General features: G+C 39.5%; 1 protein-coding gene across 4 annotated transcripts in view; it reads left to right on the top strand.

Moving 5' to 3' along the window:
* sez6a (seizure related 6 homolog a) overlaps positions 1-25,756 on the top strand; it is a 72,853-nt gene that overhangs the window by 15,454 nt on the left and 31,643 nt on the right. Inside the window, exons 1-3 of one of the 4 annotated variants that reach the window (XM_067433785.1) lie at positions 13,408-14,209; positions 23,515-24,108; positions 24,815-24,942. In XM_067433785.1, coding sequence (XP_067289886.1) covers positions 14,044-14,209; positions 23,515-24,108; positions 24,815-24,942 — 888 coding nt within the window. In that variant the 5' untranslated portion in view covers positions 13,408-14,043. Of the gene's footprint in view, positions 1-13,407; positions 14,210-23,514; positions 24,109-24,814; positions 24,943-25,756 lie in introns of those variants that run through there. The other 3 variants (XM_067433784.1, XM_067433786.1, XM_067433787.1) reach the window with 3 other exon arrangements.

The following is a 25,756-nucleotide window of genomic DNA, read 5'->3' as shown; positions in this document are numbered from 1 at the left end:
TGGACTTTTATTTTTATATTACACATAGCCCGCACGATCGGATGATATAAGCATGAACCACGGGCACATACATACACATTCGGCGCGCGCCGTCCCCTTCATATGTCAACTTGAGAGAGAGAGAATAGCAGAACATATCTGCTCAGAGTCTAGCGTGCTAAGGTATGTTCTGTTAGACAGGTACACATAAGCAAAACGATCTATAACAATGCAATACTATTACACATAAAAACACGTTTTACTCACATAAGTGTGTTGCACCATTCCTGTCAGATCCAAATCCTGCATCAACCGGAGATTAGTTTACAAACGATTCCGCAGTGAACTGAAGTGAATGTCTTCCCCACATGAGCTGGAACTTCATTAAAAATAAAGTTCAACCACTCCTTCCTAATATTAGGATCAGAGGGAAGCTTATGCAGCGACCGTGTTCTTACACAACCAGGAATAGCGCAATATCTTAATCTTCCTCTGCATATTTATTGTTGTTGACCAGCTTGCACGAGCCCCCCTTAAGTCGGTGGACGTGCTACTGGATTAGACGTGCTGTAGAGGTGTGTGTTTCGTCCCACACGGATGTAAGAATGAAGCACAGGACGGTTTGAAGAGCCTGGTGTCTATAAAAGCTATAAAAGAAAGTTTTCAGCTCTGAAACTTAGAGGATATTCTTATATTACCATGACCTTTTATATATCAAAAGCTCAAGGGAAAGTTGATTTCTTAATTCATCACTCCTTTAATTAGACTGAATTTTATAAGATCTAATTGTATTGAGTGAAATGTATATTCATGTTCAACATTTGTCCACCATTTTAAAGGTGCCATATGTAGGAACTTGCTAGTCATGCTCACACTTGTGCACCAGTAAAGTACAAGAGACATGAACATGATTCAAGGCACGATATACTCACAGCAAAGTCCTTTTGTGTTCTTCGCTTAGGGGGATATATATATATATATATATATATATATATATATATATATATATATATATATATATATATATATATATATATATATATATATATATATATATATATATATACATATATATATATATATATATATATATATACATATATATATATTAGGGCCGGGACTTTAACGCGTTAATTAAGATTAATTAACTACGGGACTTTAACGCGTTAATTAATTACGCAAAAAAAAAAAAAAAAAAATTAATCACACTTATTTTTGCCCCGCGGAACGTTTTTCAATGAATGAGTTTTGACGGACCGATTATACTGGAACACCAACTAGCGCTCATGAGTCACGACAACAACCATGACAACAACAAACCATAGTGAACATGAACGAAGAAGCTGATGAGACCCCTTTGCTTGGCCCCGTGGATGGGAAATTTAGTTTTAAAAAACGAAATGATGGAAGCGTCGACAAGAGCATGGTTGTGTGCAAGCTATACAACAGGGGTATCCAAAGTCGGTCCTGGAGGGCCACTGACGTCCTGCAGAGTTTAGCTCCAGCTTGCCTCAATACGCTGCTAAAGTTTCTAGTATTCCTAATAAGACCTTAATGAGCTGGTACAGGTGTGTTTAATTGGGGTTAGAGCTAAACTCAGCAGAACAGTGGCCCTCCAGGAGCAGGATTGGACACCCCTGCTATACAACAAGGAATTAGCGTATCACCGCAGCACATCGAGCCTCAAATATCACAAATATGCTTTTGCTACACTTAATGGCAAACATTGCACTGGTCTGCTGGACTGAAATAAATAAACAACATTTTGTTGATTAAGCTTATGTATTCAGTCATTATTCAATGGTATGCTAAAAATCCATGTGAAAAATTGGGCTACTTCTCATTGTTCCAGGTCAAATATTTATATGCAATTAAAATGCGATTAATTTCGATTAATTAATTACAAAGCCTCTAATTAATTAGATTAATTTTTTTAATCGAGTCCCGGCCCTAATATATATATATATATATTAATTTGCAGTACGTATACGTATACGTATATACGTATATTCAACATCCTGACACCATCCGCAATGCTGACAGCAGTGTTTAGATGATTATGTAAATATATGCTGTGCACTTTCCTCTTATAACAACATAAACACAACAAAAAAGAAGTGTGAGAAAGCAGCAGATAAGAAAGTCAATGTGGTAATCAATGTGGAAATGTACCAACTCTACAATTCCCGGCATTATTTCGACTGAAGAGGTAATTAAAATTAAATGTTTATGATAGTTTGATTATAAAGTATATTGGAGACTATATTTGACTATGTGAGACTATTGTTTGAATGAATCCCTTTTCTTTTTTCATAACACATTGACATTACACTTCAGAATAGTTCTTTCTGTATTAACCTGAACATTGTATAAGCATTCGTTTTAATGTGTCAAAATAAACGGAAGAGAGGCTCTTGGAAGCGTGCATAAACGTCATATTTTCGTTTTTTCACAACAGGCTTTCAACCTAGAAATTTAGGGAAAGTCCTGTTTTTTTTAAGCTTCTCTACAAGCTGTTCACATGCCGGCAATAATAAAATCATTGAAAATACATGAAAATTCTAGCTCAGAAGTCAGGATCCCTTGAACTTTGAAAGCGTGTCTAGCTAGTGTGCGATGTGTGTTTCTATCTGCATTTTATGTACAGTATTTCACAGAGAGTAACAAAAAAAAAGTGAAAATAGCTTGTGCGTGTTTTTAGAGGAAAGTGCAAAATCTCAAGTGCAAAAAAGAACTCAAGCCTTGAATATCTTAAACAACAAGGCCAAATCAACTTGCCTGCTTCTGATTTTCATGGTACTCATAAACTGAACAAGTGTTTTTAATGCATGAAAGCAACTTTATTTCACTGGAGTCCATCTGACCTTGAAAGAAACCAAGTATTTTCAATTTTCCAAGTGCAGGGATTGTTTAGAAAGCCTTTTCTGAATGCTACACAGGTTAAGTCCAGAAATTCTCTGAGATCTTTAGAGGTCTGTGGTTGCTTGTAAAACAATCTATGGTGTTAAGAAGTCCGTTTCATACAGCGCACGTCCCGCAGCTCTGTTGCCCCGTGTCTGTGTTTTTCCAGTCAGAGCTGAGCAATATCTCTCACCCTGTTACATATTCATACACTTAAAAATCCTCTGTGTTGACCTAGACAGACAGCCTGGGAAAAACCTGTACATTCATTACTCATCATTCATTGCATAAATTGAAAATATCCAGTGGGACATATCTAAAAGTTGTTTCCATGGTAATTTGCTGGAGAAGTGGCACCCAGCGGGAGCTTCGCAAATAAACCGTGCAAAACTTGAGAAGTTAACAAGACACAAGGGGAATACGGTCTACACCATTAGAATCACGCCTTTCTCGCTGTCAATCCATGACTTACTGTCTCAGATGTTTCTCATAAAATTGCTTAGGATAAATAAATGAAAGTGTTTGCATAGAGAATGTAAAATGAATGTGGATCACTCAGATAAAATGTTTATGGTTGGGCGGATATATTCTGGAAAGGTTTTGGGGAGACTGGGCTCATCACAGAGCATCTAATCAGGCCCCCTCTCTCGAAGTTTTTAGCAACCATGACCTTTCCTTTGTAATAAAACCTGCCTGTCAATCACAGATGTCTATCAGGACTGCGGTCTCAGAAGAGAGAAGCAGACAGAATAAAAGAGAGCAGAATACCAGGATTTAACTCAGACTTTTCTTCTCACATTGTATTTCAAATGTCCAGATGGAAACCCCAGCTGATCAGGAGTTTTCTTTTAGACTGACTGATGGAACGTTCACAGATACATTTGTGTATAAATGCATATTTATCCAAATTACTTTTACATTAACGTATAAGACTAATTCATTTAATTAATTCAACTAATAATCTAATTATAATTTAACTAATAATATGCATTGTAAGGAATCTTCGATTGGAAGGAAGGAGGCGGGAACCGGCGAAAGTTTCAAAACTTTAATTCACAAATAAATAAACAAAACGAAAGTAAAACCGCGGGCAGCCCCTCACGGACGACTGCCCGCAAATACCCACACAATAAACCGTGGGCAGCCCCTCACGGACGACTGCCCACATAAACATAATAAAACATAAACAAAACATAACATAAATCCAGGCCTGGTCCTCTCTCGTCTTCCGCAGCCCTTGCCTCTTCTTTTATGCTCCTGTCACATGGCCGCGAGACGAGACCAGTGTCATGCAGCTGGCACTCGTCAACACTAATCACCGGGCCGTACCCCGCGTGATTTCACCACATACCCCCATCGCCCCTCGCAGGCCCGGGGGCACTCCCGAGACTGCGCTCTAACCCCCCCGATCACGGCGGCCTCGGCACCTGGGGGTAAGGACATAGAGGCGAGAGAAATGTAGACGGGAGCACGAGGAGCCAGCGAACGAGAGAGGGGAGAGAGGGAAATAAGAAAGAAAGTAAAAAAAAATCAGGTCCGTTTCCCAGACACACTGCCGTTCGGCCCTCCGCCCGCCGAGAGGCTCTTCCTCGCGGTGCTGTGTGATGGCACTGGACGCCTGGTGGACAGCTCGATCCTTCTCCGCTCCCTGGCGGCCGGCGGTGACTCCTCCTTCTGAGGGACCCGGCAGCGAGACCCGCGCTCCCTGCTCCTCCCCTATCAGGCGGACGACAGCAGACTCCGGCTCTCAGCAAGCGCGGCGACTCCTCCGCCCCCTCTCGGACGGCAGCCACCCCACCTCGACCCAGGGGCACGGCAGCAAGGTCTCTGTCCCACCTTCCTCGCTCCAGCACCATGGCCTCGGGCAGCCCTCGCGGTCCTCATTCATCCGCTCTGCCCGACCTCCTCAGCACCGCGATCCCCTCAGCAGCGAGGGCTCTTTGACAGCATGTCCCTCCTTCCTCGCGGGTTTCGGCACCAGTGTAACGAATCTTCGATGAGGCAGGAACCGGTGAACTTTTCAAAACTTTAATTCACAAATAAATAAACAAAACGAAAGTAAAACCGCGGGCAGCCCATCACGGACGACTGCCCGCAAATACCCACACAATAAACCATGGGCAGCCCCTCACGGACGACTGCCCACATAAACATAATAAAACATAAACAAAACATAACATAAATCCAGGCCTGGTCCTCTCTCGTCTTCCGCAGCCCTTGCGGTGTGCCATGCAGCTGGCACTCGTCAACACTAATCACCGGCCCGCTCTCGCGGTCCCTCGCCCCGCTGCCTGTCACACCACATGCATTTATATACACTTCTCAAAAAATGAAGGGAACACTTAAATCAAACATTGGATCTCAATGATATATTCAATTTGAAAATATGTATTTATATACAATCTATCATTTGTTAAGAACAATGTGACATCAGTCAATGAAAACTAAAATCATCAATAAAACAGACACTGGAGGGCTGGATTTAAAATCATACCAAATATTCTATGTAAAAAATTGAAGTTACAGGCTGGTCCTGAAGTTCATCACAGCAACTCATTATGTAAGTCAGTAATGTGTATGGCCCCCACTTGCCTGTATGCACTCACAACAACATCTGGGCATGCTCCTGGTGAGATGGCAGATGGTGTCCTGGGGGATCTCCTCACAGACCTGGATAAGGGCATCAGTGAGCTCCCGGACAGTCTGTGGGGCTACTTGGCGGCTTTGGGTGCTCCGATACATGTACCAGCGTTTCTGAATTGTATTCAGGTCTGTGAAACTTGAGGGTCAATCAATGGCATCAGTGCCTTCGTCATCTAAAAACTGCCTACATACTCTAGCTACATGAGGCCGGCATTATCATGCACCGGAAGAAACCAAGGGCCAGCTGCACCCGCATATGGTCTGACAGTGGTTCTGAGGGTTTCACCCCCCCCCCCCCCCCTTTAATATTAGGAATGTATGGTTGAATTTTTGTTCACATAGGGAAGACATTATACGTGTGTTCACTTCATTTCACTGTGGAATATTTTGCAAACAAGTCTCACGTATGCGATTCGGTTCGCGCTTATATCCACCGATAGGGTGGGCCAAGTAATACAAAAATAATAGTGCAATAAATTGTAGGTGGATGAAAAATAAATCATTGTGTTTGTTTGATAAAGATGTTTATGAGCCCTGTGATCGAGAGAATCATTCCGGTTGACGCTTTCAAAACAATCCCTCCCTCGTGTGAACTGAACTGACAGGGGAGTTGAAGCTCATTAAATATGCAAATCTTATCCAATCCTAGCTGGGACCTTTTACTTCCAAGTCTTCAGTGCGGCACGCCCATCAAAACCCAGCGATCAGAAGAGAGCCTTAAAACCAGTGTAGAAAATAGTCTATTACTTATTAGTTATGATGTTTTTGAATGTAAAAACCACACAAACGTCATTAGTTGACCTCAGACAACAGTATAAAAAAATGAAAAAGCCAGTTCATGACAGCTTTAAAGCAACATCATCGTCAATCTTCTAGTACAAATACAGTGTTCACATTTATTTGTGCATTAAAAAATTACACACCAGGTTGTGCCTTGTATTGTAATATTTACAGAATATTTTCTTCGGAGATACGTAATGTTAACAAATACATTCGTCCATGCACAGGTTTGACGTAAATTTAATCACCTTTTTGTTTATTTCATAACTTAATTGACAACACAACTACGACTTTGCATGCTCGTAGTTTCTTTTGCTCTTTATTTAAAGGGGGGGTGAAACACTCAGTTTCAGTCAGTGTCATGTCAATCTTGAGTACCTATAGAGTAGCATTGCATCCTGCATATCTCCGAAAAGTCTTTATTTTTTTTATAATTATATAAGAAAGATGCGCTGTTCCGAGTCTTTCCGAAAAAAGCCGAGCGGGTGGGGGCGTGTCGTGTGAGCGGAGCTAAATAATGACGTGTGCCCGCTGCTGCTTTTGTGTTGAGTCGAGTGCGTCGTAAAGCTGTGTCATCCCTGACAGCGGGAAAAAAACTTTATTCAAAATAAAAATATGGCTTTTAATCAGATACAGCCATACATCTATGATCCGGAATCAGACCCAGAGGCTGCAGTTGAACAGGAGCAGCAGCAAAAACGACTAGAGCAGGACGTCTCTATGTGGTACAAGTTATACACTAACTATATAATATGCTTAGCGGCTTGTGTTATTTACATATTTATACTTGAATTATATCGTCGTATTTTTGTCTTTGAAGGTGTACATGTGGGAAGTGCAGTTGTGCACGTGTGTTTGTGTGTTTACGCGTGGTTTGTGTAGACAGTAAGCAGACTGGTTTTGCACGGCAGGTTAAGTTAGTGTTTACATAGAAAGAGACGGAATAGTAGCGCATTTGAATGAAGAAGCGTGCTTATTTAATTCAACATATTTCCCCACTCTTTGTGTATTGTTGTTTGGAGTGCTTTTACAATACACAAACATAAAGTTACACATATAGTGGCCAGCTAAACAAATGTACACGCACTACACATCGCATGCTCCATTGATCAATTAACTATACGTGATCATGTTTGGGCTACTTGATGAGCATAGACATTTGAAGCACTCTTACTCACAGCCTGCGGTTCTAACGTTAGGACCTTTATCGTTGGGACTGCTCCATCCTTCAGCATTAGGCGATTGGAAAAGCCGGCGTCAAGCTGGGCCTTGTTTATGAAACAGTCGGCACCGAAATGCAGCGAACAGATATAAACATTCGCGCAACTCAGTTGCTGATCCGGAAAAGCAAATTACATCCACTGTTGCCTTAACGCGGGGTTTTGGGGAATCTGTGCAGGACTGTCTTGGTCTGGCAACCAAAAACGCACTTTTTTGGTGACATTGTTATGTGCACATCACCTGTGCAGCAGCCTACGAGCCAGCGCTTTAATGGGGGTAGCCTGTTACTTTCGCTCTCTCCCTCTCTCTCTCTCTCACGCGCTTCCGGTAGAATTGTCCGTAAGGCCCATACAAGGAAATTCCGCCCCCATTAACGTCAAAGGGGACGTATGATCTCAAAAAACTTGCCGAAACTTATGACTAACCGGAAGTAGTATTTTTGACAAAGAAATACTCCCATCAAACGTCCACCTTAACTTTTGAAACTTTGTCTATGTTTAGTATGGGATTCCAAGTCTTTAACAGTGTAAAAAGATCAGTATGCATGAAACAGCATTTCACCCCCCCTTTAAAGGTACATTCAGCACGCCACATTTGCACGTGATATTGCGCCGCGAGTATGGCAGACATGACAGGAAAGTTCGTTTTTCTAAGTTTTACTGACCTATAGCTCATCTGACCGCAGATACTGAATAAGGGCAATGTGTTTCTCACAGCATCTGACAGAAGTGTCACCACTTTTTACATACAGACACAGCAGTTGTACCATGGCCACCCCTTAGCTCTTGCCCTGGGAAGGTGGATATTTTTCCAAGACCAAGGTTCTTAATGTTTTGACCAGGTTTTTAATAAGACTATATTTTGCTGTGTTGTTTTATTAAGGCTATATTTTGCAGCATTGAGCTTTCTACCTTGATTAGTTACCTTGCAACTGCAGCTGAAAAACAGCCCCACAGCATGATGCTGCCACCATACACTTTACGTTTGGGATGGTATTGTGCAGATAATGAGCAGTGCCTGGTTTCCTCCAGACATTATGCTTGGAACTAAGGTTCATCAGAACAGAGAATCTTGTTTCTCACAGTCTGCAAGAGTCCTTTAGTTTTTGCTAATTCCAAGTGGGGTTTCATTCGTCTTCACTGTGGGTAGGCTTAAGTCTGGCCATTCTGCCATAATGCAAGTGGAGTGTTGTGGACCATCAGCTTCTTGGTCACCACTCTAACCAATGCCTTTCTCCATTGTTTGCTCAGTTTGGCCTGAAGGCCAGCTCTAGGAAGAGACCTGGTTGTTCCAAACTTCTTCTATTACGGATTATGGAGGCTACATGCTTCAGTGAACCTTCACTGCAGTAAAGTCAATCCTGTCTCTAAGCTCCACAGGCAGTTCTTTTGACCTCATGGCTTGGTTTTTGCTCTGATATGTATTTTCAGCTGTTACATCTTTTATTGAGAGGTGTGTGTGTTATTCCAACTCCTGTCCATTCAATTATATATAACACAGGTTTAAATCCAATTGAATTGTACGGACATCTCAAAGATGATCCAGTGAAACTGAAATGCTCCTGAGCTAAATTTCAAGTGTCCCATAGGGCAAAAACACTTGCAATGCAATGTGATCCTACATATGATAGAAAACACGGTTAATAATCGCTGTACACATCCATCTCTCCTTGACAGCACATAGACTGCATGTTAATTTACTCCAAGAAATGTAAGAAATAAAGAGGCATATGTGAGCGCGCAAATAAACCAAAGACTGTTTACTTTACCTCTGTTTGTTTGCTTTTATGCCCCGTGTTGTTGTCTCTTCTATTCCATGGCTTTATTTTTTTCTGACAAGCTGTCATTTTCTCACAGGCCTTTGTTCTTTCAAATAGCATGAATTATGCTTTTTCTTTCTCCCTCCCTCCCTCCCTCCCTCCCTCCCTCCCTCTCTCTCTCTCTCTCTCTCTCTCTCTCTCTCTGTCTCTCTCTCTCTCGCTCTCTCTCTCGCTCTCTCTCTCTCTCCTGTCACACTGATCAAGTGTTTTCTGAAGAGTTTGGTGCAGAATGAAAGTGTCTTAGTGAGGCTGCCTGCAAGATTTCATTTCACAGTCCTCTGAGTATTGGCGCATACGTCTGTGTGTTAGAAAGATAAATAGATCTCCAGTGTAACTCTTCTTTTCATTGTAGAGACACTATTTATCACAGGAAACTTTGAATTTATTTTAGAGTAATTTTCACCTTTTTAAGATACATGAGCTGTTATTGATCAACTGGTAATTATTAATTTAGATATTATGTTCGTTTAAGGAAAGTCCCTTTAAAGGGGTGGTCACACAAGATTTTGAGCATGCAAAATTCACAGCAATGGTCACTGTACACTATATTGCCAAAAATGGCCACTAAATACAGTACATACCACAGAGACAGACGTCCTGCTGTTGCTGTTTCTCCTTTTCAATTTATTGCTGCCTCAGATTTGATTCTGGATCATATTTGTATTAGCTGAGATAGCCATGGGTTTCTCCACGCTTGAGGACGTCACCACTTTGTGCGCACTCGTTATTCTTTAGCTCCGCCCACACGATACGCCTCCAGCCGCTCGGTTTTTTCCGGAAAGACTCGGTACAGCCTATATTTCTTTTATAAATCTAATAAAACTAAAGACTTTTCGGAGATATGAAGGATGCAATACTACTCTATAGGTACTCAAGATTGACATGAGATTGACTGAAACTGAGTGTTTCACCCCCCAATTTAATGACTCACCCCAATGTCGGACATCCTCGGAACACAGTTTAAGATATTTTAGATTTAGTCCGATGTCTTTCTGTCCTTTGAATGTAAGTGTATGCCAACTTGCTGTCCACGACCAGAAGGGAATGAAAACATCATCAAAGTAGTTCATATTTGACATCAGTTAGTTAGTTAGTTAGTTAGTTAGTTAGTTAGTTAGTTAGTTAGTTAGTTAGTTAGACTCTTTTGAAGCGTCAAAAACTACGACTTTATTCAGCATTGTCTTCTCTTCCGTATTCCTCAAATAAAGAATCAAACGGTCATGATTCTAGATTCGGATCGCGTGTCAAACTGTCAAACTGCTGAAATCACGTGACATTGGCGGTATGAATCACGAATCAATCTGCTGATTCGCGACCGTTTTTTTTTTATTTGAGGGTTGAAAACAAATGCGGAAGAGAAGACAATGCTGAATAAAGTCGTAGTTTTTGTTATTTTTGGACCAAAATGTATTGTCGACGCTTCAAAAGAGTCTAACCAACCAACTGAAGTCACATATGGACTACTTTGATGATGTTTTCATTACCTTCTGGACGTGGACAGCAAGTGGGCATACACACATTAAAAGGACAGAAAGCCCTCGGACTAAATCTAAAATATCTTAACTGTGATCCGAGGATGAACAGAGGTCTTACGGGTGTGGAACGACATTGGGGTGAGTCATTAATGAAAGAAATTTCATTTTTGGGTGAACTAACCCTTTAATCCGTTGGGTCGTCACTCCAGAGAACATGTCTAGTGTCCAGTGGCGGCGTGCTGTACACCACTGCATCTGACGCTTTTATAATACACCTGTGGCTATGGAAATGATTGGAAAATCATTTCCATAGAATTCAGGGATTTGAAGGGGTGTCCCAATACACTTAATATAGTGTATGTCCTTTAAAAAAATAAAAAAATCCTAAGATCCTATTCCACTTTTCTGCATCTTTGAAGTTTTTAGCCTTGGAATTCACTACTATGTAGTTAGCTACTAAAATTTTAACTAGCAATTTATGATCATGTTAACTATGTCTGATTTCCAAGCAATTTACTAGTGGTGCCATAGGAACGCTTCGGCTTTTGCCACCCGGAAGTGTTGTGAGGTCATAGTGAATTGTTGTATATAAACATGAAAAGTACTTATTTTTTGATGTAAGTACATAGTTAAGGCCACCTATTATAAAGTGAGACAACTGAACTTTGTACCACAGCAAAATATGTATGAATGTATAATGCTGTATTATAAACATCCTTAGGTCAAATCACCCTTAAAATATATATATTTAGCTAATACTATGTATAAACATCTGAAGAGTTCAGATGTAAAAGCCTCTAATCTTTGGTCAAAAATGAGACAATGATACTGAGTGAATGCTCTCCACATATATGCGTTCATAGAATACTTTCACTTCATACTCACTAAATCACAGCCTCAGCCCATTCAGAAGTACCAGTACTTAGAGAGAAACCTATGGAAGCCTGATACAAATGCTTTATTTAAAGGGATCCCATGGTGTTGAGACTTGTATGGCTTAATATAACATAAATGATGTCTCTTACTGAATTATGTAGTAGAAAACCCATGAAAGATCTACGTTATTTTAAAAATCGATTTTATATTTGGACCATGGGCGGCGCCATTTTGTTTGCGTTCTAGGTTGATGACGTAGAGTGGTTGAACTCCTCAATCAGCTGGCATTACCCGTTGCTATTTTTACCACAACGCAACTCGAAAATTGTTTCAGAGTTAAACAAAACCAATGAATTCCTTTGTAATTATACTTAAAACACACTCAAACATACATGTGCACACAAACTCACCTACACAAGTCACAAACAGATCGGCGGGCGCGCACACGACAGGCTCTGTCTCAATCGAGATGTTGGGCTGCTCAGTCTCCACGACAGGGGCTGAATCTGAAATCGACCCTATACCCTTAAATAGGGCATTATTTGAAGGGACGGACATTTGTAGTGTTGTCCGACACCATAGTGGACATGTTCGAGTGCAGTCATTCAGTCTCACGTTCCACCGCAATAACGAAAGCCGATTTACAAACAGCTGTCCGACTTCACGCACTCAAACATACATGTGCACACAAACTCTCTCTCTCACACAGACTCACACACACCCCAACAGATCGGCGCGAACACAGCAACACACACACACACCAACAGATCGGCGCGAACACACACCCAGCCCAACAGATCGGCGCGAACACACACACACACGCACGCACGCACTGCGCGCGCATACATAACCCTCAATCTATTCCCTTTGTTGATATCCTGTTCAACACATCCTGTTCCCCAGATAGACTCTGTCTATGGATAGACTGTTGATAGTAGATTAACTATAATGCCTAATGTGACCAGCAGAGGGAAATATCTAGGTAGGACGATGGGATAAAGTAACGTGAGGAAGAGAGGCAGGATGTTTTGGTGATGATGCATGCGATTGAGACAGAGCAGTCAGGTGTGTGTGTGCGCGCCCGCCGATCTGTTTGTGACTTGTGTAGGTGAGTTTGTGTGCACATGTATGTTTGAGTGTGTTTTAAGTACAATTACAAAGCAATTCATTTGTTTTGTTTAACTCTGAAACAATTTTCGAGTTGCGTTGTGGTAAAAATAGCAACGGGTAACGCCAGCTGATTGAGGAGTTCAACCACTCTACGTCATCAACCTAGAACGCAAACAAAATGGCGCCGCCCGTGGTCCAAATATAAAATCGATTTTTTAAATAACGTAGATCTTTCATGGGTTTTCTACCACATAATTCAGTAAGAGACATCATTTATGTTATATTAAGCCATACAAGTCTCAACACCATGGGATCCCTTTAAAGAAAAACGCCAGACGGATTTAGAGGCTTTTGGATCTGAAGTCTTCAAATATAACTATAACCTAATATAATGTAATATTTAGAATTGTTTAGATTGTTTAGAATTGTTAGAAATATAATCTATTGCTATAATGCAGAATGGTGGTTATCTTTTGTTTCTGTTTAATCTCACAGTAAAAAGTGGGGAGGAAGTAGAGAGAGAAAGGTAAATGGGGAGAGAGATACAGAAAGGGAGAAGTGAATAACAAATCAAACCATTATTTAGAGTGTGCAGACTATTTCTGATCTTATAACAATGTTTCTCTGGATTTACAGCATTCCTCAGGAGGCGGATGTCCAAAAAAGATCGTTATTATTTCCTTGGGCATGTTCCCTTCCTCCGTCTGTGCAAACTGTCATGGGATATCCTCCTAAAAAAATCGGCCACACTAAACCTACAGGAGTTTGGTGCAGTTTGAAAACAGAGCTTTTCATCTGGGTGAATTTTCTTTTTTTATCAAACATGCAGTGGTGCTGTATTAATCATGGAACTAGATTTGATTTGAAAGGATGCGACGCTTAATTCAAACTCTGCTTAGATGAAATCCACAGAGAGCAGCGATACCTCAGAAGAGAGGCAAGGGTTTTGTTGTTTATCTCTTTGATAAAATAAGTTGTTTGTCATCAATAAGCCCCAGAAGTTTGTTGTCTGTAGCTCAGTGTTCCAATCCTTAGGGTCCCTGTGCAGTGTTCACTGCTCCCTATACACACTCATCTATAAAATCCTAAATATAGTGATAAATTGCTATGCTGCCTTGTATGAAAAGAATTGTGATTTTGGTTAATTTCATATCTTATTTCACTTTCCTTTGACAAGTGTCATTTATCTTATCACATAGTACAGACAGCAGTATCAGTGAGACAATATTATTAACAAACATGATGTACCAGCCTTCATTTTCAGGTCCAGAAAACTGCCCATTTTTAACAGGTTTCAGCGAGACAGAAATGAATGACCTCTCCTCCATGTGGGTGGAAAGCTGTCTGAACGTCCACGCTTTAATATATTCCACAAGCTGCCAACGATTAAATCATGAGCTTTCAGGTATAACAACAGAGAAGAGCTGCTAATATATGAGCTCAGTAAATGATACATGCTGTTCACTAACACCTACACAAGCACGCTTTGCTTTGTTTGTCGCTGCGCATAAGTCAACTTTCACTCTCTATAGCTGCTGGCCAAAAACGGTTTATTATAGAATGTAAACTTTAAAAGTTCTCTGTCCAGTGAAAACAGTTTGAAAACAGAGCTTTATTATAGAATGTAATAAACTGCTATTCAGTTTAATGAAGTTTCGGATCTTATATAAAAGGGCTGTTTGGAAGGCAAGTGAACTGCTCAGTGCATATACACCAATCAGGCATAATAGTATGTCCTACTCCTAATATTGTATTGGTCCCCCTTTTGCTTCCAAAAACAGCCCTGATCCGTTGAGGCATGGACTCCACTAGACCCCTGAAGGTGTGCTGTGGTATCTGGCACCAAGATGTTAACAGCAGATCCTTTAAGTCCTGTAAGTTGTAAGGTAGGGCATGGATCGGACTTGTTTGTTCAATACATCCCACAGATGCTCAAATGGATTGAGATCTGGGAAATTTGGAGACCAAGTTAACACCTCAAACTCGTTGTGCTCCTCAAACCATTCGTGAACCATTTATACTGTGTGGCAGGGCGCATTATCCTGCTGAAAGAGGCCACATCTACCAGGGAATACCATTTGCATAAAAGGGTGTGCATGGTCTGCAACGATACTTAGGTAGGAGGTTTGCGTCGAAGTTCGTAACATCCACATGGATGACAGGACTCAATGTTTCCCAGCAGAACAATGCCTAAAGCATCATGCCTCCGCCGGCTTGCCTTCTTCCCATAGTGCATCATGGTGCCATGTGTTCCCCAGGTAAGTGAGCCTTGGCCACACTTCCTTGGACTACTTTTGATGGATACTGACCAATGCAGACCTGGAACACCCCACAAGAGCTACAATTTTGGAGATTCTCTGACCCATCTTGTCTAGTCATTACAATTTGGCCTTTGTCAAACACGCTTAAATCCTTACACTTGTCCATTTTTCCTGCTTCTAACAGATCAAATTTGAGGACAAAATGTTCACGTGCTGCCTTAAAAATTAAAGCAGGTGCTGTGATAAAAAGAAAATCAGTGTTATTCACATTACCTCATAATGTTATATATGTCATAATCATAATGTTATGCCTGATCATTGTATATATATATATATATATATATATATATATATATATATATATATATATATATGATTTGTGTGTGTGTGTGTGTGTGTGTGTGTGTGTGTGTGTGTGTGTGTGTGTGTGTGTGTGTGTGTGTGTGTGTGTGTGTGTGTGTGTGTGTGTGTGTGTGTGTGTGTGTGTGTGTGTGAGCCTGTTTATGTGGTTTATGAGGACACAAATTTGTATAACTACATGGGTATTACACTGGTATTACACTATAAATGTGGTTTATGAGGACATATCAAATGTCCTCATAATTCAAATGGCCTTAAAAACATACTAAATGATGATTTTTTGAGAAAGTAAAAATGCAGAATGTTTCCTGTGATGGGTAGGTTTAGGGGTAGGGGCAGTGTAAGGGGATAGAAAATACGGTTTGTACAGTAAAAAAAACATTACGCCTATGGAGAGTCACTGTAAACCACATAGACCAACATGTGTGTGTGTGTGTGTGTGTGTGTGTGTGTGTGTGTGTGTGTGTGTGTGTGTGTGTGTGTGTGTGTGTGTGTGTGTGTGTGTGTGTGTGTGTGTGTGTGTGTGTGTGTGTGTGTGTGTGTGTGTGTGTGTGTGTGTGTGTGTGTGTGTTATATATACACTATATTACCAAAAGTTTTGGGACACCTGCTGTTACATGCAAATTAATTTTAATGACATCCCATTCTTAATCCATATGGGTTTCACGAGTTTGTGTGCCCATATAATCTTAGTGAAAGTGGTAAACAGATTTGGCTTGCTGTCTGCTATAGAGGGGCTCGGAGAGGATATTCTACCCGAGCTCCGATTGCCCCCCTATAACAGGCAAATTGAATGAATAAAATAATGAATGAATGAGTCATTTATATAGCGCTTTCATATGTACTACTGTACACCCAAAGCGCTTTACACTCATGTCAGGGATCTCTCCTCAACCACCACCAATGTGGTGTACAAAAGGAGGAGCAGGGGAGGAGGAGGGATGCTTCAGGAACCAAAAAGGGGAAGAGGTAAGCTGCTGGTTTTATACCTTGGTATTAATTGAAAGATTAGATGGGCGTACTCCTCCCGAAATTACGTTTATTAACTTCACTAAGTATGGAGTTGTCCCATCTTTTGCAGCTAAAACAGCTTCAACTCCTCTGGGAAGGCTTTCCACAAGGTTTAGGAGTGTGTTTATGTTATTTTTTAGAAGCGCATTTGTGAGGTCAGGCACTGAAGTTGGACGCAGTCTCCACTCTAATTCATGCGAAAGGTTCTATCGGGTTGAGGTCAGGACTTTGTGCAGGCCAGTCAAGTTCCTCCACACCAAACTCGCTCATTCTTGTCTTTATGGGCCTTGCTTTGTGCACTGGTGCGCAGTCATGTTGGAACAGGAAGAGGCCATTCCCAAACTTGAAAAAGTTGGAGCAGGAAATTGTCCAAAATGTCTTGTATGCCAAAGCATTAAGAGTTCCTTTCACTGGAACTAAGGGGCCAAGCCCAACACCTGAACAACACTACACCATAATCTACCCTCCACCAAACTTTACACGTGGCAAAATGCAGCCAGCCAAGTACCATTCTCCTGGCAACCACAAAACCCAGACAGACAGAGAAGCATATTCGTCACTCCAGAGAACACATCTCCAATGCTCTAAATCTCCCCATAATCTCCCCTCCACCAAACTTTACACTTGGAAAAATGCAGTCAGGCAAGTACCATTCACCTGGCAACCGCCAAACCCAGACAGACAGAGAAGCATGATTCGTCACTCCAGAGAACACGTCTCCAATGCTCTAAAGTCCAGTGGTGACATGCTTTACACCACTGCATCTGACACACTGCATTGCATTCAGAGATGTAAGGCTTGGACGCAGATGCTCAGCCATGCAAATCCATTCCATCAAGCTCACTACGCATTGTTCTTGAGCTAATCTAAAGGCCACACAAAGGTTGGAGGTCTGTAGCTATTGACTCTGCAGAAAATTGGCGACTTCTGTGCACTGCGCTTCACCATGCGTTGACCCCCCTTTCTGATTTTACGTGGCTTGTCACTTTGTGACTGAGTTGCTGTTGTTCCCAATTGCTTCCACTTTGTTATAATACAATTAACAGTTGACAGTAGAATATCTAGTAGTGAAGAAATTGCACAAATGGACTTATTGCACAGGTGACAGCCTATCAGCATGGTGTCACACTTGAATTCACTGAGCTCCTGAGAGCGACCCATTATTTCACATATGTTTGTAGAAGCAGTCTGCATACCTAGGTGTTTTATTGTATACACCTGTGGCCATGGAAGTGATTGGAACACCTGAATTCAATGATTTGGAGGGGTGTCCCAATCGTTTTCACAGTTTATATACTGTATACTGTTCCCATAAATCTTTCTTTCTTTTTAATAGTATGTGAAACTGTATGCAGTAAGCAGCAATGAATGTTTTAAACAGTATTATGTTATAATATATTTATTAATTTATATAAAATATATAAAAAATAATATAAATAAATAGATAATAAATAAATAATAAATTGAATTCTTAATGATTAAGTTGTCAAATACTTATTTGTGTTGCTTCATTCAAGGATTATTTTAAAACATTTTCAAATCATTTTTATGCGATTTCCAGAAGTTAAAATGTGCAGTTGATAATACTACCAATTTGAAATGGAATGTCAAGTTGGTTGCTGGTGAGCTGATTAATTTGATATTGTCAACTCAGTATTCTTCACTGTCCACTACAGAAATAATTACACCAAATACTCTCATTACACAATTGAGTACAGTGAAAAAAAGAATGAATTCAGAAACTGCTAAAACTGAGATGGTTCTTCGATTTAGTTTAAGGTGCTCTAAGGTTTGATGAAAGAGTGGAGATAGGAATAACTGCATGATTTCTCATCTGTAAAGGTCCATTTCAAACCTCAGGGTCACTATCTGTGTCCTGGGACTAAAACAATCACAAACATTCTCTATCTTTTTAAGAACGGAGAGCTTCATCCATCAGTGTCAGCTCTAATATTGTGTTTCCTGCAGATGTCCGTTGGGCAGGTAGGACCTTTTGTTTTGCCCGTTTATGTTTTTAGACATGTTGACTCGCAGCATGCTGCACTCTGACACTTGCCTGCCAAAGCGAATAAAAGCAATTTTAGACTATTTAAACACCTCAGCGCTCTCTACGTCTCACTGCGGGATTCTCAAACATGCTGGATACTTCAGAGAGCCTGACTTTAGGCTTGTAGCAAAACAGGAAGAAACCGCCTGATTGACATAAAATGGCCAACTACAGTTTGAAGTGCAGTTTACGGCAGGAGTTTAAGATCTAAAATAGATCTTAGTGCATGTATTATCTTGAGTCTGAGGGGAAGGTCAACACTATATAGTGTGTATTGTGCCATTAAAGGTGGCATTTATTTGCAGAAGTACACTGGGATTAGTCTTTCCATGTCACCGTCTAGAAAACACGGCTGAATTACCTTATCTTTTAGAGATTCATTTTAGAGATTGTCCTCTGGTTTAATCTGACTGGATGGTCTGACATTGTGTGGCTTTGTGAAGAAGCTGTTTATTGCCACTGGAAGGATCTGATCCCACTTCCATTACAGAACGTGTCATCTTGATAAATGGGATTCACTCTGGAGTGACATGTGCTCTGTGTGTTCTTAATAGGAGAGAGATTGTGAGGTCAGTGCTTTATTTACAGTGATTTCAACACTTGTGGGTTATATCAGGAAAGTTATTTTGAGGATGCATTTGTGAGCATTTGGCCTCTAAACAGTTTATGCACCCAGATTTATGTTCTTGATATACATTTTTTATGTTTACAATACAATATATTTTAATGTTTAGGAATTTTATTTAGAATACTCAAGTAAAAAGTTCAAGTATATTTTTAAATATACTTTATGTAGTAATCAATGTACTAGTAGTATACTTAAGTGTGTTCAGTACTACTTGGAGCAAAATTGGCCCACTTTTTAGTGTATGAAAGATATTTTAAAGCATACTATTAGAGTTACAGCAGTCAACTTTGTGTACACATTTACATTTATACATTTAGCAGACGCTTTTATTCAAAGTGACATACAACTGAAGAGCACAGGAAGCGAATAGGGATGAACAGACAAAGAAACGGAAAAAGTGCATTAAGTTCACTCAACTTTTACACAAAGTAGTTCACTCAACTCCATTAACTGAGTAAATTTGCATGTCTCCCAATTTAAGATTCTTTGTTCAGCTGACTGAGCTTTTACAGTTTTTTTGTGATTTTGTGTTGATTTTTTTTTTTTTTTATGTCACCATCATGGTGATTAGTGTTTTCTTTAGTTGGGCAGTTTGACGACTTTTTAATGATAGTGTGAATAAGAATTGAATCATTGTGTAGTGGTTTAATTCCGGGATTTTATGACTTTTTTATGAGTTTAATATGAGCAATATACAACTAACTTTGTCTTATTATGATGCTAGAAAAGATCCAGCACGGTTTTAATCAGAAATGCTGAAATAGGTTTAAAACCAATTTTACATTAAGCACTTCGACCTCCTGCGAGATTTATTCCCACAGACATCAAGAATCATCTCAACAATGGTGACATGCGTAATGCTGCAATGCATGCTGGGAGCCGTGGATGAGTTTTGAATGATACACCCAGAATGCATTGTTAACTTCTTGGTGCAACTTGTATGCTTGTTAACTTGCAATTGCAAATCAAATTTACAATTAATACTAAGTTGGTCCAACAATTGTTGAGCCAACTTCTTTTCACTGGTTAAGACCACTTTTTTTTGCATTTAATTGTCCAGTAAACTAAATCATAATCATTAGCCTAACTTTTTGTGAGTTGGATTTTTTACAGTGAGGGAAAAGAAAAAAATAGAGGACCAAGAATGATTTTTTTTTTAACACAAGTACAGTACACAAGTTTACATGAGTACACAAGTTTATAACAATTTTTTGTGTTTGTACTGCAACTATGCTAAAAGTGAACTTATAGCTTTACTGAGTATCACTGTAAAATATTGTTGGTTTAACTTAAGTAAGTAACTTGGTTGCCTTAAATTTGTGAGTTTATTTAAAATAAAAATGTGAGTTGATACAATGAAGGAAATTGGTTTAATAAATAGAAACTCAAAATATTATTTTATCTGAACCACATAAAAAATGTGACAATACTTGAAAATAGCACACTTTGGCATCTTTCACTGCGTCTTCACAAATAAAACACACACAATTACCCAATATGCTTACAAAACCTTTTAATAATATTTGAATAAAGGTTGTCAATTCTCAAAAATGTTCATTAACTCAATTTTTTTATTTCAATGAGCACAAAATTTTAAGGCAACCAGGTAACTTATTTTTTAAATATTTTTTACGGTGTAGTTAAATACTTGTAGCTTTTTTTGTTTATGAAAGTACACTTTGACGTTTACTCTCATTAAACTAGTTTATTATATTTATACTGCAAGTACTGTAAGTTTTATGTAAGTTGTAAGTTTACATGTAAGTTTTTATAAATCAATATTTTCAAACAAATGTATTGTATTGGATGCCAAATCAATCTTAAATCTTAAATAATCTTAAATAATAAAATTATGTTGTTGTTGTTTTTTTAAGTATTAAAAAAAATACTTAGATACTTATGCTTAGAATACTTAATTATTCTTTTAAGTATCTTGATCAAAAGATTGAGTAATGGACAGTATTCTGTCAAGTTCTTTCAGTATAAGTCAAGTCAACTTCTGTGTAATTTTCAATAGGCTATATTTCTGAGAAACATAAAAAGTAGACTGACAGTATACTTTCTTATTTTTAGTTTTAAAAGAAGTATACTAATAGCACACTTGAATAAACTTCTTTTTTTTTTGTATGGGATCCTGAGATGTGCCCAATACAGCTTTCTGGGCTCTAACAACATTTACAATTACAGTCTGCAACTGATTATCTTCATTCAGTCTTCCACCAGTGTTCACTGCACCTCACTAACATCCAATAATAAAGCAGAGCTGTAGCTCCTGTTGAGCGTTTGACTGTGCACTGGTCTCCAGAAGTCGCCTACAAATCCAGTGTCAGTGATGTTCTTTTTATCTCTTACTGTCTTCATTGTGTCTGTTAGAACCCATTGTCATCTAGTTCCCTAATTAGGGAGGAAAACATACACTCGCAAACTCATGCTGTTTGAACACAGAAATAACAGTAGTCTCAGAAGTATCTGCTTTTCTGGGGTTCACAATCTGCTTAGGACTTTGTTTAGCCGTTCACGAGAGTTACAGGATGTACTATGAAAATAAACAGTGATGATTGTTTCTGGTTGAAAAATTTCTTTCTTCATGTGGAACATTTAAAGAAGGATATTGTGATTTGAGAGCTAGGGTTAAAAATAAAAAAGAAGTTGGGAATGACATGACTCACGAGTGGCAGAATGACAGAAGTCAAATTTTTAGATGAACTATCCCTTTAAGGGTATGTTTACATGACAGCAATGTACTAAAAACTTTTTCCTTTGCTGTATTATACAGGCCAAGCAGCAACACTACACGCCTATAGACTGAACACATAATATGCTTGCATATGAGGTCACCATTTTAACAAATTTGCATATTTTTAGTTCACACACAGACAGTGATGGTACCCTTTTCAAAAACGTGCAAATGTAGCATTTTCAGGCCCCCAAACATCATTGGTATGTAAATGAACGGCCAAAACCAGTTGAAATTAGTTGAAAATGGTGTTGTGCAAATGGCTCCTTAGACTTATTTATTGAAAACACAAATAAAAGAAGCTGAATCAGGGTTTCAGGGCACTTGCATGTTTGTAAAAGAGGGAGTCTGTACATCTGCGTTAGAATTTTCTTCAAGCCAGACATTGTTAATGTCCCAATGGAGAGCTGCTGTAATCCAGTAGGAATGATTATAAAGAGACAGAAGATCTGACAGCAGTTCAGTGCAGCGTTTCTCTCACACGTCTTAATAACGAAAACAATTCTTGACAGAAAAAAATAAAACTCCAGATGTTGTTTTTAGCACAGCGATGTCGCACAAGCAGTTTTTTCTTTTTGATGGGTAACAGGAAAACAATAGGCTTTCCTTCACACAGTGAAATATTACAAATATCTCAAAAAGAAAAGCTGAGTAACATGTGCACTAATAGGAAATTTTCAATAGAATTTTTTTTGTAGCCAAGACTTTAAGGTATTTTACTTTAAGGTTCCTATGCAGAAATTGACTTTCAACTATAAACCTATACCCTGAGAAATATTCATTGGTGGAAAAAGTGACAACTACAACTAGACCATCCAGTCAGTTATGACTAAACATTTTATAATGTATGGAAAGAGATTTGACATTTTAATAAAAACTAACTTTCATTTTCTACAGAAAAAAAAGGTTATTTAGGTTCTCAATTAATTAGATGATCTTTATAAAAGTACATTATTTTATTTTTTGCTTTCTTTTTTGTTTACCTTTTTTAACAATCATGCAATAATTTTGTTCAACTTTAAAATTCAAAATTCTCAAGGAGCACATGCGGTTTTGAATGGCATGATGCATTTAACAAACAGTCCCTGACATTCCCATAATGACTGTTTTTGATCAAGCTAGACTTTTTATTTATTTATTAGACATGCTTTTAAGAATCTTTTTGTCTGAATGACATTTCAATGACTCACTTGAGGTCTGTCTTTCCGATTACAATTTGTTTCTGATCATAAACAATTATTGAGACTTTCAGGGCTGAAGTGCCGGCTGTCATTACACAGCTCTCTTTCTCTCTCTCTCTGAACCCTTCTGAGAGCTCTTCTGTCTAGTGAGGTGTGTTAATCTTGAGATGAAAGATGTTCTGTAATTGCCTCACGCTTTCTTTTCCCTGAAAGATGTTGCCGTTCTTCAGCACTGAAGATCACAGCAATATTGAACCTTGTGTCACTCTAGTAAAATAATTACTTTGCAGAGAAGCATTACATTAATATGCTCAAAAATAGAATATTCAAATAGCTTTACAACTTTTTACTTATAAAGCATCCGAAGAGCATCAAGCATCCAGCTGTCCTCCTGAAATAATTATGGAATAAGCATGAGGGACCTGTTTAAAAGGATCTGACTAGGTTTGTCTAGTACTAATTTTCAATCTGTTTGGACTTTGCAGAAGATGGAAAGGTACGAACTTGGAGAGGAGGAGAGTCAGAATCAGAGAAAGAGTTTGACACTTTCACCAGTAAACAGCAGCCACCAACCGACTTCCAGCAGCTCACAACAGATGCCATACCAATCCTTCCCAACCTAAGACTGCTTAAACTCCATTCAGCTCTGCTGACCAAGAGCTTTGTGGGAGATCAGCAGTTTTTTAAAGAGGCACCACACACCGTGCCAACAGTCTCTACCTCTACATCTAAGATGGAACATTCACTTCTGGTGCCTCAGGAGGATTCAGCAGTTTTCTCTGACCTTGCGACCACACTGACCATGACTACGGCAACATCTGTACAACAAAGAAGACCAAGCAAAAGCCGTAGTAGAACATCGGGAAAGATAGCAGTCACCTCTCAACCTCTTACAAACCCCACTGTTCCAACCAGCTCTCCCACAAGCACCAGACAAATACCAACTATCATCACAACAAGTACAACTTTTGACAATGAAACTACTTCGCCACCACTGTTTCTGTCAACCTCACCTAAGAAAGATCCACAAAGGCCGGAAGGGAAAACCACATCAGGGTACTACTCTGAGACATATTCAGGTACATTTTGGATGGATGGATGGATGGGTGGGTGGATGGATGGATGGATGGATGGATGGATGGATGGATGGATGGATGGATGGATGGATGGATGGATGGATGGATGGATGGATGGATAGATAGATAGATAGATAGATAGATAGATAGATAGATAGATAGATAGATAGATAGATAGATAGATAGATAGATAGATATTATCCTTTATTATCCATATATGGACGGACGGACGGACGGACGGACGGACGGACGGACGGACGGACGGACGGACGGACGGACGGACAGACAGACAGACAGACAGACAGACAGACAGACAGACAGACAGACAGACAGACAGACAGACAGACAGACAGATAGATAGATAGATAGATAGATAGATAGATAGATAGATAGATAGATAGATAGATAGATAGAATCAATGATGGATGGATGGATGGATGGATGGATGGATGGATGGATGGATGGATGGATGGATGGATGGACGAACGAACGAACGGACGGACGGACGGACGGACGGATGGATGGATATACTGCATATTAATGGATGGATATGAAAAAATAGATAGATCTTTAAAGCAATGTATTGAACTCTATGACATTGCACATGCATCCAAGATAATTAAGGGTTAGTGCACAGCCAACCAAACATAAGACCACTGTAAAACAGGTGACTAAAAGAAGTTCTCTCGCTCTATCTTTCTTTTTCCAGCTCACTGCGATATGAACTTCACAGAAGCTGAGGGTTATATAGAGCTCCCTCTGGATGTCTCATTTGAATCCCACATGCATTGCACCTGCCTGGTTACGGTATATCTGGGTTATGGTGTTGAGATTCAGGTCAGTGCTTTTTCATCCAAAGCTTTTATCATATGCAGATTAGGAGAAGCGTCTCTCTCACACATCTTTGTCTCAAGGGCAACAGAGTGTCATTTCCATCTCCTCTACACTTAACATTGAAATTTAATAAGTGTACACACAGAAATTAAAAAGTCCTGGCCTGTCTCTGTAGGCTCAGTAATATAAGATATTTCTCTTCTTTGCGTGGTTATGAAATAAATATTTGACTTCTTAAATTGAAAGGATGTTTTGAGTGGCCTGACAACTGCAAAAAGGGCACTGCAATGCAATCAAAATTGACACCGCTTGAATGTGTGCCAAAAATATTAATACAAAAAAAATGAGGGAAAAAAAGCTAAGAAATAGCACAATTACTATTTAATACAATTCATTTTTAATAAAATCAATAATATTTGTGGCCTCTTAGTTGATACAGTGTATCCAGAAAGTATTCACAGCGCTGCATTTTTTACACATTTTGTTATGTTACTGTCAGGGTTCTCCTCTGACAGCTCTGTCTGTTTTGTCATTGTTTAATGTGTCTTTATTTGTGTTGTGCTTGAACACATGGCTCTGTCTTGGTTTGTGTTTGCCATGTACTCCTTGTGTCCCGCCTCCTTGTTTCCTGATACCACACCTCTTGTTTAGTTAATTAGTCCTCATTTATTTGAGTGTGCTCACCTGTTCCTTGTCTGAGTGTGTCTACCCTTTCCTAATGTTCTCTGCTCCTTGTTTGTCTGAGGGAGCTCTCACACTAGCACTTTTGGTGCGCACCCGGGTTCGATTGACGTCAGAGTTCGGTTTGTTTAGAAGT

Source organism: Pseudorasbora parva, chromosome 23 (genome assembly GCF_024679245.1).
Source record: "Pseudorasbora parva isolate DD20220531a chromosome 23, ASM2467924v1, whole genome shotgun sequence".
NCBI lineage: Eukaryota > Metazoa > Chordata > Actinopteri > Cypriniformes > Gobionidae > Pseudorasbora > Pseudorasbora parva.
Note: the sequence above shows the minus strand (reverse complement) of the source record. Positions and strands in the feature narration are given on the sequence as shown.